The sequence below is a fragment of the Aspergillus thermomutatus genome (assembly GCF_002237265.1).
Source record: "Aspergillus thermomutatus strain HMR AF 39 chromosome Unknown NODE_39, whole genome shotgun sequence".
Classification (NCBI taxonomy): Eukaryota; Fungi; Ascomycota; class Eurotiomycetes; order Eurotiales; family Aspergillaceae; genus Aspergillus; species Aspergillus thermomutatus.
In genome coordinates, this window is record NW_020798088.1 from 1 (window position 1) to 14,067 (window position 14,067).

General features: G+C 48.5%; 4 protein-coding genes across 4 annotated transcripts; 2 read left to right on the forward strand and 2 right to left on the reverse strand.

The window, feature by feature from the left end:
- Positions 1–618: 618 nt before the first annotated feature.
- On the reverse strand, positions 619–1,283 carry CDV56_100200 (putative phosphoglycerate mutase family protein; the record flags this gene model as incomplete). Its single annotated transcript, XM_026753819.1, has 3 exons — positions 619–702; positions 754–976; positions 1,055–1,283. Coding segments are annotated over 3 exons (536 nt in total), but the record flags the coding sequence as incomplete, so codon positions are not given.
- A 2,067-nt stretch (positions 1,284–3,350) lies between these two features.
- hel10 (putative high expression lethality protein Hel10) lies at positions 3,351–4,056 on the forward strand (the record flags this gene model as incomplete). The annotated part of the gene is made up of 2 exons (XM_026754322.1): positions 3,351–3,673; positions 3,750–4,056. 2 exons carry the CDS (start codon positions 3,351–3,353, stop codon positions 4,054–4,056), a joined length of 630 nt encoding a protein of 209 aa, XP_026616536.1.
- A 733-nt stretch (positions 4,057–4,789) lies between these two features.
- On the forward strand, positions 4,790–10,692 carry CDV56_100931 (mitochondrial 37S ribosomal protein uS2m; the record flags this gene model as incomplete). Its single annotated transcript, XM_026754550.1, has 5 exons — positions 4,790–5,127; positions 5,260–5,426; positions 7,442–8,593; positions 9,623–9,820; positions 9,884–10,692. The coding sequence occupies 5 exons, from the start codon at positions 4,790–4,792 to the stop codon at positions 10,690–10,692; spliced, it is 2,664 nt and encodes an 887-aa protein (XP_026616537.1).
- A 423-nt stretch (positions 10,693–11,115) lies between these two features.
- Positions 11,116–13,788, reverse strand: CDV56_101854 (putative alpha-glucosidase; the record flags this gene model as incomplete). Its single annotated transcript, XM_026755473.1, has 3 exons — positions 11,116–12,038; positions 12,104–12,134; positions 12,193–13,788. The coding sequence occupies 3 exons, from the start codon at positions 13,786–13,788 to the stop codon at positions 11,116–11,118; spliced, it is 2,550 nt and encodes an 849-aa protein (XP_026616538.1).
- Between the last annotated feature and the right edge of the window lie 279 nt (positions 13,789–14,067).

Sequence of the window (14,067 nt, forward strand, 5' to 3'; positions counted from 1 at the left end):
GCGCAAGAATAGCTAGTTTTAGTAATGCAAAGTTATTTTAGGGGTTGAAAATAGCCTTCCTTTTCGATATAATATGGTTGGGTGATCCGCTCGGTTGCGTGATCCGCTCGCTTACCGATTACGTTAGTGTTGAATCTTTGAATGGGTTGGACAGTGTGGATATGAAGAGACTCAGAAGCTATTGTTCTGAGTGACTGGAGCTGCTATCTAGCGTTCATGTCTAGTTTATAAGGCCGCTCCTTAATCGTCTCATGCTTGAACGGAATGACTTGTCTCAGTTGAGCTGAATCACTGACAGGAAAGTGGAACATTCAGAGGTACAGTGAAGCAAAGAAGAGTCTCTAAAAAGAAAGTTTTCAAATAGGTGGTAACATCTGTGCCCTGGACATAAGCCTCATCCCGTCTAACCACATGTTACCAAGATGATGAGATATGAATATAGAAATGCTAATTACTCCTTCGTTATGCCATGACCCTCCATAGCTATGTTTACTGAGCCTTGAACCAAAAGGCCAATGAAAGCCCTACCGAACCAAAAGGTGACATCGTCTTGTTGCTGCAACCAAGGGGTTTCCCATGGCAGACCACGCTCGTCAATCTTGAACCTTGAATAATGACAGAGTATCAAGACCAGGACATCCTTCGCTCCTGACATCAGTGATATTGTCATAAGGAAACGGATCAGTCCAGATCAAGTCGAAGCTGGTCGGAATCAGCAAGGATTCAGGCACGGAATCGTCTGGCGCGACTCACCGGTCATCAGGATACTCCGGGGCATGGTCAGAGCCCAGTTCCTCCACGATTTCTTTCATTCTCCCATGTCGCCAGCAAATCAGAATATTTCCCGGTCCCTGGAAGTCGCTCACGAGTTTCCCTACGCATCTGACTTGATTCCGTTTGCAGGAAAGATCAACTGCAAGACCCAAATCGATAGCGAGCGGGAGGACGGTCTCGAATGAGCGTCTGTGTTGACCATCTAAGGGGAGACTAAGGGGTTAGATCAACTTGATCTGACTGAGCCGCAAGGTAAAGCCGAGTAGAGACTATGGCATACATCTGTTTGGTCTCGGGGCGACGATATAGCCGATGTCATATGTTGAGTTGACACCGAAAACGTCTCGGAGGCATTCGGCCCGCCTGAAGCCGTCGGCATTCAAGCCAGAATCCTCGGGGTCGCCAGATTTCTCGCCATGACGGATGATGTAGACTGTTGGGTGGTCTGCCGCTGTTGTGGTAACCAGAGGGGATGCGAGTATCAAGACGAGGAAACAAAGATGATACATTCTGACCAATATCCGCTCCCAGAAATGGTTCAGTATGAAGATGCGCTGATTAGGTGGAGTTCAAAGTGTAAATAACTTCTTGTAGGTGCTCCATCTCGATGTCTCCTGAAAGCATGCTTGACTGTATGCAAGATGCGCGTCATTTCAGAAGTGGAAGCAAAATCAAGCAGTGGCTTGTGATATTATCGCAAGGTCGCACAAGTAGATTAAAAATCAAACTGCAGAGACATGAACTGTCCACTGCAATGCCTCAAACTTATCTCCTGAGGCTCATCACTGAGTGGGCTTTCGTCTCGCGTGGACTGAGCAGACTTGTGTGACGTAGATCAGGTGCCTTTTTCAGCCGTTAGTGGGCTTAAGAAGTCTGACTCGGCCATTATTTTGTGATTGTCCTCATGAAAAGTAATGATCATGAAGTAGACCGTCATCTTTTCCCGCAAAGATGGTTTGCTGTCAGACACATGTTTACTTTTTTCGAGGGTGATCATCCGCATCTGATAGGCATGTAGCGTGACTCTTACGAGATCTTCATCCCGAGATCACACGCTGTATGAACTGTGGAGCTAGTAGGTTATGAGTTGGTTTTGATTCAGTGGAAGAGGAGTCTCTTGATGAAGTAGACATTGAGTTGTAGTGTTGAATTGTGGTCAGGTAGGCACAAGGTACCGGGCAGCGGTGGCTTATCTAGTGGGATCAAGGACGTCTATAAAGTATTTGGTCCCAAGTAGGATGTCTTCTCCTCGAATCAGCTTGAACTTGAATACGGAGAACAACAGCATTAAGCATGTAGCCGTCAGGTAGATGGTTGCTCAGTTGCTATTTGGAGATTGTCTTGTAGCCTTGGCCAGAGAATGTCTAGACTGTGACGATCAAGAGCTCAGCCCATTGAGACGACGAGCCGATCTCTATGGTCAATCCGAAACTTCTCATGTTTTGACTTGCGCTGTTCTCTTTCAAAGGACTTGGCTCTAATCCCATAGGAAGTCAATGGAGACGCGAATAATATGGCTGCCTGGTGAGCGGTAATTAACTTGAGGTAAGGCAGTTGTATGATCGATTCGGAGGTGCCGCTGCAGTATCCAAGATACCTTACGGAAGTCGGCAGCCTCGGATACAGTCCCAACGAATACAGTGAAAAAATTGCAGTCCTAAATATAGCTTTTCTTGATCAATATTGTGAAATCAAAAATGTCAGTCAACACTCAACAGGATCGATGGTTTTTTGTCTAACAAAATAGACAACAATATAGAAGATGCATTCTGTGGTTGCCGTTGCACAGCCACTCAACCCAGCCACATGTGGCTTTTATTGTCTGTATTTTGTGGTAATTCAGTAACAAACACACAGCGCTTCAGCTTGCACAGATTTAGGCAACTAGAAATTGAGGGCAATCTAAACTCCGAAAGTTCAAGTCCCTTGGTCGATGCCAGAGCCAAGAAGCAGTCGCTAATAATATTTCAAGCTATCTAGGATCGAAACCACGAATCTGATCAAAATTTACCTAAACGAGTAAAACCTGGAAGATCTGGCGGGGCATGTTCTCTGTAATAGTACGTACAACTGTATTGTCATCGAACTCAGCATTGCGCCTTCTGGAAGGCAACAGCCACCCCGCTACTTCCATCTACCATAATGCGGTGTGGCGGAGGTCTTTGTTCGGAAATATGGATCAGTCGGAGTCGAAATGTATGGCCATGAAATGGATAAGCCACAATATGAGTATCAGCATACCAATGAGAGTTGTCAGTAGGCGCCCCATCGATGACGGGACAGTGATAGCATCCGACAGAATAATGTATTGTTCCATCTCAAGCGGCGGTATCATCGTATCATTGCCGTTGGCGCCGACGTAAATGACTAAAGTGGGGTCCCATCCCCTCAGCAATCGATTCAGCCCTACATATTTGTACCAAGCAGTTAGTTACTAGGTAAGTAGGGAGATATAAAAGATAGAGGGGCACCCTCGGACTTTACCTCTGCTTCATCATTCTCAATCACACATCATCTCCTCCTGAAATTCCATCTTATCCACCTACTATCACTCCAACAAACTAATCAACACAACAATGTCCGGTCCCTACGATCAATACTCCCAGCAGCAAGGCTACGGCTACGGCCACGGCCAGGACCAGGGTCAAGGCCAATACCAGCAGGGAGGATACTCCCAAGGCGGCTACGGACAGCAGCCTTACTCTAACCAGCAATACGGCCAGGAGTATGGCCAACAACATGGTCAGCAACACGGTCAATACGGAGGCTCTGGTGACTATCACAATCAGCAGCGTGATTACAACCAGGATCAGTACGGCCAGCACCAGCAGAGCCAATACGGTCAACACGACCAGTACAGTCAACAACACCAGGGCCAGGGGTCATACGGACATTCTGGGTATGTCATCTGCCCCACCCCTCTCTTCTCGTGTACATAAACTTCCGGTAACATCAGCTGACATTTCTCTCTCTAGCTACAATGACCAGAGCGCTCCCGGTGGAGCCCAAGAGGGCGAGCGAGGACTCGGCGGTGCTCTCGCAGGCGGTCTCGCGGGTGGCTTTGCAGGCCACAAAGCTGACCACGGTATTCTGGGTACCATCGGAGGCGCCATCATGGGATCCGTCCTGGAAGACGCCGTCAAGAAGCACAAGCACAAGGAAGAGGGGCCCCCGGGATACGGCAGCCACGGTGGCTCCCAGTACGGCAGTCACCAGGGCCGGCCTGGTTCGTCAAGCGGCGGTGGTCTGATGGATAACTTGGGCAGCTTCTTCAAGAAATAGACTTCTGGGGTCCTTGTCGACCGAGCCGGTACAGAATACCGCGAGCTTTGACTCAATACTCGCGAGTTTTTCTTTTCTGATTTGATGACTTTCACCTGCATGAGGATGACCTGCTGTTCTTCGCTTAATTTTATCTTGATACCGATGCTGCACATGAGGCACGTTGCTTGACGGCCAATGACTAGATTTGATTTGATTTGGTTTGCACATTGAAGACAGAGACTGGTTTGTAGACTGTAGATTGTGCCAAAATAATGTGAGCGCTACTCATTGATTTGGTCAATGCAGCCTGAAGAACATTGCTAACATAGTGGCTTTTGCTTTCATCCATTCATTAAACGGCCTAGATGCCTGGGAAGTTGCGGTGGGGAGCAGAACTGGTCCTGTGACGTGCGTTGCCTTAGCCGCTTTCCCAGAGCTCCCTAAAAGAGTGAGGGCAGAATACCTTGTGTAATAAATGTGTCTCGCGGATATCCAGCGGTCTTGTCTTTTGCTACATTACAATGTTTGGTTACTTTATCTTCCAGCAGACCAATACGACGATCAGTGCTTTGTACACCAATAAGGATGAAGTGCATCACTATCCTCAGCCTCGCTCCAAGCGCCTGCCCCTCTTTCTCATCCCCTAAATCTGTGATCCGTATTCTATGGCAACCTCCCTAAGAATATTCATGACTGTTGATCGATACATGCCTCTCTGTTAATTAGCGAACCCATCCCGACAGTCCTAAACATGGAACCGCTTTCTGGTGCAGCAAGCGTTATCGCAGTCATCCAACTAACAGGGGCCATCGCGCAGATATGTGGAAGTTACATCAGGAAAGTTGAAGAAGCGAGGCAAGACATCCTCCACCTTCAGGAGGAGGTCGACGCCCTTTCTCAGGTACTCAATTCGCTCAACAAGCTTCTTAATAGCACGAACAGTACGAAACTCGTTGCTTCCCAAGAGCTCATCGACAATATTGCAAAATGCTCATCAACTCTCACGGCATTGAAGGAAAATCGATCCGGAAATAGCACAGAGACGGATGAGGAAATGGGGGCTCCGAGCATTCAAATGGCCTTTAAAACGTGAGGAGGTGGTCAAGGCGATCAGCGAGATCGAGCGGTATAAAACATTATTCGACTTATCGTTGCTCATTGACCAAACGTAGGTGTATAACCCTACCCTTTATACGTAATCGAGCTAATGTTATAATCAAGGAGATCTGCCAATCTTATCAACCAAAAGATAGATCTCGGCCGGTTACATGTCGCTAAAGGGGCAGCATTTAATGACTACGAAAACCAACACACTGAGTGCCTTCCCGGGACCCGGGTCGAGCTTCTCCGCGACATTGACAACTGGTCCAAGACATCCGATGGAAAATGTATTTTTTGGTTAAACGGCATGGCCGGGACTGGAAAGTCAACAATTTCCCGGACCGTTGCAGGCCGTTTGAAAGGGCAAAATCGCCTTGCAGCGAGCTTCTTCTTCAAAAGGGGCGAACAAGACCGAGGGAATGCAAAAATGCTCTTTTCGACACTTGCCAAACAATTAGGAGGCACTATACCTCAACTGAGCCCCAGTATCCAAAAGGCAATCGAGGATGATCCAGATATTTCAGAACGGGTGCTTAGGGAACAATTTGACAAACTTATTCTACAGCCACTTCTTGCAATCAGCCAGCGCCCAAGTACAATTATGGTGATCGTGATTGATGCACTGGATGAATGCGACCAGGAAGATGATATCCGAGTTATTCTCCATCTCTTGCCACGGGTCCAAAGGTCAAGTTCACTGCAGCTACGATTTCTGTTAACAAGCAGGCCGGTGTTGCCAATCAGATTGGGCTTCGAGAGCATCACCAATGACTATCAAGATCTGGTCCTCCATGAGATTCCAAATCAAGTGATTGAACACGACATATCCTTATATATTAAGGATCAGTTTTTCAAATTGAGGCAGGAGCGATCATTTTCGCTCGACTGGCCTGGGGAAGAGTCTATCAAGATCCTGATTGAAAGAGCCGTCCCGTTATTTATTTCAGCTGCCACTTTATGCCGATTTATTGGTGACGCGAATTGGAATCCCCGGAAACGTCTTGATGCGATTCTTACAGATCAATCTATCTATGTTTCAAAGATGGACAACACATATAGGCCCTTGCTAAATCAACTCCTTATTGGCCAGGATAAATGGGAGTTGCAGCGGTTAATCCGAGAATTCAAGGATATTGTTGGAGTTATTATTCTTCTCTTCACTCCGCTCTCTGTTAATGCCCTCTCTCGTCTCTTAGAAATAGAGGAGGACGACGTTAGCAATCGATTAAGACCCTTCCACCCAGTTCTCAGAATACCCGACGATTCGGTGATACCTGTCAGGCTTTTCCATCTATCATTCAGAGACTTCCTTCTGGACCCCCAAAAAAGGGACAGCAGTCTATTCTGGATAGATGAAAAAAAAAGCGCACCAAAATCTCATAGCACGATGCCTAAACGTCATGGGGCAGAGACTGAAGAAGAATATCTGCAACCTGCCTGGTGATGGTACACAACGCAGCGAAGTCCACGCCAATTCTATTAATCATTATCTACCCCCGGAATTACAATACTCCTGTCGTTACTGGGTGCAACATTTGGTACAAAGCGAAGAGCCTGCCACAGAAGCGATAACGGCTATTTCATTCCTTAAGGTGCATTTTCTCCACTGGGTGGAGGCTATGAGTCTTCTGGGCATCCTATCTGAAGCCCTAGCAATGATGCATCTATTACAGTCAGTCACACATGTGAGTTATAGCCGTGAGATCATTTGTTTGCTAATAATAGAGTGAAATTCCTGACTTGGAGTAATAAGGATCCTGAAATAGCACAATTTATACTCGATCTGAGGCGATTTATACTTAGAAATCGACATATCGCTAATATCGCGCCGCTCCAACTATATTCTTCGTGCCTCATATCGCACCGGAAATGTCCATAATAAGAAAGTTATTTGGCAGAGAGCTCCCCAGCTGGATAAGGAGGTTGCCAAAGGTCGAAAAGCTTTGGGGTGCAGAACTACAGACCCTAGAAGGCCATTCAGGCGCAGTTGGAGCGGTGGCTTTCTCACCAGACAGCCAAGTGCTGGCAACAGGTTCCCATGATAAGACTATTAAGCTCTGGGATACTACGACTGGATCATTACAACAGAGTTTAGAGGGACATTTAGATTGGGTTCGGGCCATTGCATTCTCATCATGCGGTCGATTACTAGCATCAGGTTCTCATGATAGTACTATCAAGCTCTGGGATGCTGTTACCGGAGCCCTACAAAAAACTTTCTGCGGCCACTCTGGATCGGTCTTGTCTGTGGAGTTCTCACCAAATGGCAGACTCATGGTATCTGGCTCAGTTGATAGCACAGTTAAGCTCTGGCATACTGCCACTGGCGCCCTGAAACAGACTTTCAAGGGTCATACACATCCAGTTCAGGCTGTGGCCTTTTCACCAGACGGCCAAGTGCTGGCATCTGGCTCCTATGATAAGACAATAAGGCTCTGGGATACTACAACTGGATTATTACAACAGACTCTTGAAGACCATATAGATTGGGTTCGGGCCATTGCATTCTCATCATGCGGTCAGTTACTAGCGTCAGGTTCTCATGATAGTACTATAAAGCTCTGGGATACCGGTACTGGCGCCTTAAAACGAACGCTTACTGTTGAAGGGCCTCTGCGAAAGACCGTGGACGGCCATCAAGGTTCAGTTGGGGCTGTGGCATTCTCACCGGACAGCCGACTTCTGGCATCTGGCACCCATGCCAGTACAGTTAGGCTCTGGGATACCACCACCGGTGCCTTGCGACGAACTCTAGAGGGCCACACATTCTCAGTTTGGGCTGTAGCTTTCTCACCAGACAGCCAACTACTGGCATCAGGTTCTTTTGACAGCACAGCTAAGCTCTGGGACATCACCACTGAAGCCTTGCAAGGCAACTTTATCGATAAGAGGGCCGCACGGCAGACTATGGACGGTCATTCGGGCTCAGTCGGTGTCATTGCATTCTCACTGGACAGCAAGATGCTGGCATCTGGCTCCATTGATAAAACAGTCAAGCTCTGGGATGCCACTACTGGAACCTTGCTACAGACCTTAGATGGCCATTTGGATTTCATTTGGACCATTACCTTCTCACCAGATCGTTGGTTTCTTGTATCAGGCTCCAATGATGGTACAATTAAACTCTGGGATACTAGTACTGGAACCCTGCAACACACCCTGGATGGTCATTTAGGGGCAGTTAGGGCTGTAGCATTCTCACCGGATTGTCAACTGCTGGCATCAGGTTCCATTGACAACACAGTCAAGATCTGGGATCCTGTCACTGGGGCCTTGAAACAAAATCTGTCAGTCGAAGGCGTTGTCACTGACATGGAATTTTCAAATCGCGGTGTTTTCCTAGAAACGAACCTTGGGCAGCTAAGTATTCAGTTCTCACCCAACAATTGCACCTTCGTTGTTGCCCTTACCACCGCTGAGTTATTGATAGAAGACGATTGGATATCGCTCAACGGTGTAAAGGTTCTATGGCTGCCTCCGGCGCGTCGGCCGTCCTGTTCAGTAGTCAAAGAGTGTACAGTTGCCCTGGGGCACACATCAGGAGACATCTCTCTTATAGAATTCTGTACTTAAGCATCTCAGTTATGTATCAACTATCTACCTTTGTCCTATTGCTGGTCCTTCATGCATATTACGTGCCTGTTTGGTTAGATCAATTCCAATCTGGCCCATGGAAGTTACTCCACCAGATCGGAGTCCTAGGAGGAAAAGTCCTTTTGAAGGGCAGAATAATCTTGCTCGCACAATAAATGGCAATCTTGTTCTACATTACCGAGTAAAGGCGTGCTTAATCACGTCATTTAGTTAGACTACTGCCACTTGGTAGTGAGAGGCCGAATTTGAATACAAAGACTGAAAGTAAGAATCCAAGCCAGTAGGAAGCGGTCACGTTCCAACAAAACCCGCACTTAGTCCATATGGCTCCAATGATTTTTGATTGAGGAAGAATTCTATTGTTTCTGGAAACAAACCTATCCAAAGGCACAAGAACTTGGTTTTGATAAATGTTTTCCTTGGCATATACTATGCGTTTTCCTCGGGATTCGAAAAGTTGCATCCCAGATCTATATTAATAGCTTGGAGCTGCCACAATGCGGTAATATATCCCTCATACAGGCTGGAATCAGGGTTAGTCAAGTAAGTCATAGTAATAGCGTGCGCTCATATCATGCCATGTGGTTACTAACAGTGCTAGATAAGCCGCTATCAGTAATGCTGTGATTCAGAACTGGAAGGGTGGAAGAAACCCAAAATGGACTAGCGCACAATTTGCATGCCTCAGGCCCAAACACCCGCCAAGCCCGACATCAAAAGTTCGATCGGCCGGAAACTGAGCATTTCGCATACGGAGCAGCTCGACTTCTAATTCAGCATATTTCAAGATGATTGTTCGACAATTATGTGTGCGGCAGAGTATGTTTTGACTTGATATTTCTTCGACAATAACATCATTCGAAATCTGTTGCTAATCAGTCTTCTGCAGGCCGCCAGCTTCTTGCTGCCAATCGACAGACTCGCATCCTGAGCCGATTCTCCTCGACAGGAACTCCTGTGGAAACCGCTGTACAACCCCCTCCAAGTGAAGTGACGCAACAGCCAAGTTCGTCTGTCAGCACTGTGAAAGAGACAGGATCAGTAGCACCGTCAGCCAAGGAGGCGTGGCGCAAGCGCGAAGTGCAAAGTGAGCGAGATCGAACAACCTCCCTCCACCTCCTGCTCGAGTACTGACTTTATACCCTTGCAGAGCAGAAATTTCACGCCCTCGGTAGTGATGTAGCAGTCGCATACAAACCAGAAGATCTGATCCAAAATCCTCCTCGACCCTCCGATATCACCCTCGAATTGCTCCTCGCATCTCAAACACACCTCGGTCATTCTACTTCTCGCTGGAACCCGCAGAACTCGCGCTATATTTTCGGTATTCGAGAAGGTGTTCATATTATTTCGCTCGATGTAACTGCAGCGCACTTGCGGCGTGCAGCCAAGGTTGTGGAAGAGGTTGCCGCCCGAGGTGGTCTCATCCTTTTCGTCGGCACTCGAAAGGGTCAAAAACGGGCAGTTGTCCGGGCTGCGGAGCTGGCCAAAGGATACCACATCTTTGAGCGTTGGATTCCTGGTAGCTTGACCAACGGACAACAGATCTTAGGCCACTGTGATACCAAGGTGGTGAATGTGTTTGACGAAGAATTGCCGGAATTCAGGGATCTTCGGACGGATCAGCCGGCCATCAAGCCGGACCTTGTGGTCTGTTTGAATCCCATTGAGAATGCTGTTTTACTGCACGAGTGTGGCTTGAACAATGTTCCAACCATCGGCATCATCGATACGGATGCCGAACCAACTCAAGTGACCTACCCCATTCCTGCGAATGACGACAGTTTGCGTTCTGTGGCTGTCATTGCTGGTGTCCTGGGAAGAGCCGGGGAGGCAGGTCAAAAACGGAGACTGGAGGAGGCGAAGAAGGGCAACATTACACACAGACTCCCTACGGTGAAGGAGCTCGGCATCAAGCTTCCAGAGAATATGGCCGAAACCACCGAAATCCAGCAATGATGTGTGTTGTGCCTGATCAGGTTTTGTTATTTTATGCCCAAAGTCCAGCATTCCGATCAACTGAGTGATTGTATTGTATAGAGCTATGTAAAGTTTTCTCACTTCCTGGTGCGATCATCTGTATTGACAGCCTCAATTCAAGTCAATTTTCCGGGGAATTTTCTTATATTCTCTCAAGAAAGCGGCCATATTAATTTGGATCCATATCTCCCGGTGAGTTCGGTCCGGAGTGTCAGCCGGGTGTTCAATCGCGATAAATGAAGCAATATGTTCAAATAAGTCATCATGAATTCTCCAAGGCTCTTCTATCTTTCTATTCTGCAACGCCAAAACCTCTCTTTCTTTCCATTTGTGCACAGCCCTGTTACCAACTACAGGGAATCGGCTACTTCAAATACAGTGTGACTCATCACGCTGTAGCATCTAATTCTTCAAAGTATAAACAACGCGGCCTCGAGAGTCTCTCCCCTTGTATTCAACAGGCCTGCCATCATCAGACACAACGCGTCTGTCATCGCCGTTGTGCAAGATGATGTCCAGATCCTTCCAAGCGGGAACAAAGCCGCTCTCTTCATCGCGTATCAATCCAACAGTCACCTTCTCATCCGTCGAGCTGTAGCTGATGATGTACTTTGACATTTTAGGCTGAAGGGAAATCCCGTCATCCTCAAACCAGCTAGAGGAGAAGACGCGACCATGAGAGCTGCCCCTGGGAGGGAATATCTCAACGCCTCTGTAGTCGTCAAGTTCCTCTACCGCCAATGAAGCCTCAGTCTCATCCCCAGGGACTCTGGTTTGAACTGAATTTCCGACAGGAATGGCACCGCCGATACGCGCAACAAGCGGGATGCTTTCTCTCCATTCAGAGGGTATCTCGACCCACTGACCGGAGGCGAAATAGGTGTAGGGCGAGTTCATATTGACATACCCAAAGTCGAACTCATCGCTCGCCTTACGGGGAAGGTACATCTTCGCGACGCTTACACCGGGCTCGTACACGCCTCCGACGAGAATTGTATCACCGAACCAGTACTGCTCTTCTCCGGACTTGAGGGCCTTGGTCCAGACTTCAGGATCGGACTCGTAACCCCATCCGATCCAGCGCTGAGGCGGAGAAGCGGTCAGGTGGCTCTCCAGACCAAGGGAGTATATGTAGGGAAGGATCTCATAACGGCGCTTGATGGTGTCGCGAACCAGCGGCGTGATCTCGGGGTACATCCAGGGCTCAATGACATCTCCGACGGAGTTGTTCCCAGGCGACGTTTTGAAGCAGTTGATGGCGAATCGAGGCGAATGAATACCTAGTTGGACCCAGCGAAGGAGTAGTTCGGGAGAGGGTTGGGGCCCTGATTGAGAAAAAACAGTCAGATTCTTCGCCTTTCATCAGTGTTTTGCAAGGGAGGAGGCACACCTTCGAAACCACCAATATCATGGCCGAAGCACTGTCAGAAGTCAGCATGAAATGTTCGCCTAGCTCGGTCTGCAATGGCGGAGTCTTACCTGCAAAAGTGAAATACCAGCGTTCAATGACAAGGCGTTTGCGCCTTTCATGCTCTCCCAACTGGTCACATTGTCTCCACTCCAAGAGCTGGCTGCATACCGAAGAGTGCCAGCAGTGGCGCTTCTTGTGAGCACAAAGGGTCTGTATTTGGGCTCCAGGTCGAGTAAAGCATCATGAGATGCTTTGCCCATGAGTTCAGTATGCATTGCGCGGCCCCAGAGCCCGACCGATTTGTCGCTCTGTCTCTTTGCCCCTTCAGCGACTACTGATCCATCAAGAGCCAGTTGCCATTCATCGTCGGGAAGCGTATATTCGTTGTTGTCGTTCCACATACCATCGATTCCGGCTCGCTTCAGGCTCTGAACGCCTTCATACCACCATCGGAAAGCGAATGATGAGGTAAAATCAATGTGGCATCCATCGCCACCGGTCGCGCCCCCTGCGCTCCATAGTCTCATTTTGCCCGGTTCCTGAGTATCGGGCTTCTTGAACAGTGCCCCCGCACTGACAAGCTTCTGGTAATCTGGATGTGACGCAAGCACAAAGGGCTTGATGTTGGTAATGAGTCTGATTCCTCGAGCGTGGTATTTTGCAATCCACTCTTCGGGGTTGGGAAACCGATGCTTGTTCCAGGTGAAGACATTGCGGACCTTGGGTTCTATCTCTGCAATTGAGTAGCCGGAGCTCATTTGGTGGGCGGAGCATGGAATGTCGTGCTCCTTGAGCTTGTCTGCAAACTCAATGAGTCCTTGGTGCGCAGGCGGGTCATCAAGCATGGTGTACTTGTAACCCCCCGAGACGTAGCCATAAGCCCATCGAGGTACAAGGAGCGGGAAGCCAAGGAGCTCTGCATATGATCTCACGATATCCTTGAGTGTTCTTCCTACGATCAGATACTGCTCGAGGCCTCCATAGTCTTGACGGTACACCTTGAAGTGGCCCCAGAGCCCATCGATTTCGGAACCAACCGACCACGTCCCTCTGGCATGTGTTGTTGAGAAGAGAGCCACGCAACCAGTGGGAGTCGCTTTGATCAGCAATGGGATGTGCTTATACAACGGATCTGTGTTGTAAACATCGTACCCGAAACTGTCTGTCGCGGAAAGCAGGAAGTGACGCCCGGTGAGATCCATGGGCGCCCTTTTCTCCCCCAGCCCAACATGAAGCGCATTCCGGTCGTGCTCAGAATAGTGCGCGATGCCGGTTGCGTCCGCCACGTACGAGCGCAATGGCAGATCCCGGTGGAGGGGCTTCTCTTCACCGGTCCACGACAACGAGACTACTGGAGTATCGCTCCAGTCGACGGTGGCCGTCACGCCGCCGACCTCGATTGTCTTGGATGATACGCCACCGGTGGCAGATACACAAATGCCATTGAGGTCTGTCTTTGGCTTCGAAATGCTCGGATAGGGGGGGAGAGGATGGTCTTGCGAGGAAAACGTCACACGGAAAAGGTTTTGACGAATCGCTTCGAATGAGAAATCAAAGGAACGATCTCTTGAGTTGCCTGAACGGAGATACACCGAAGAGTCTGCCACGGTATTTTCAGAAGGCTGTTCTTGATAGCCTTTGGGGCAGAATTCTTTTTGAGGCATGATTGCTTATAGTTCGGTACGCCGCGAGGTCAATTGATTCGAAAGAAGAAATTCAGGAGAACCCTCACGGAGGCTTTACAGGAGAAGAGGTCTACAGTACGATATCTATTTCAATGCTTCCCCTCATTATCCCCTCATTCAAAAAGGGTAAGCTGAATAGGTCTATGAGGGGCGTCACGGAGGAGTGTATGATCGGGCTTCGGCCTCCATCTCCGTTGTCCTGCCTTATCCACGCAGAACTTCGTCGGTCCATCGCTGTCTTCTCCGCGACTTGACTCA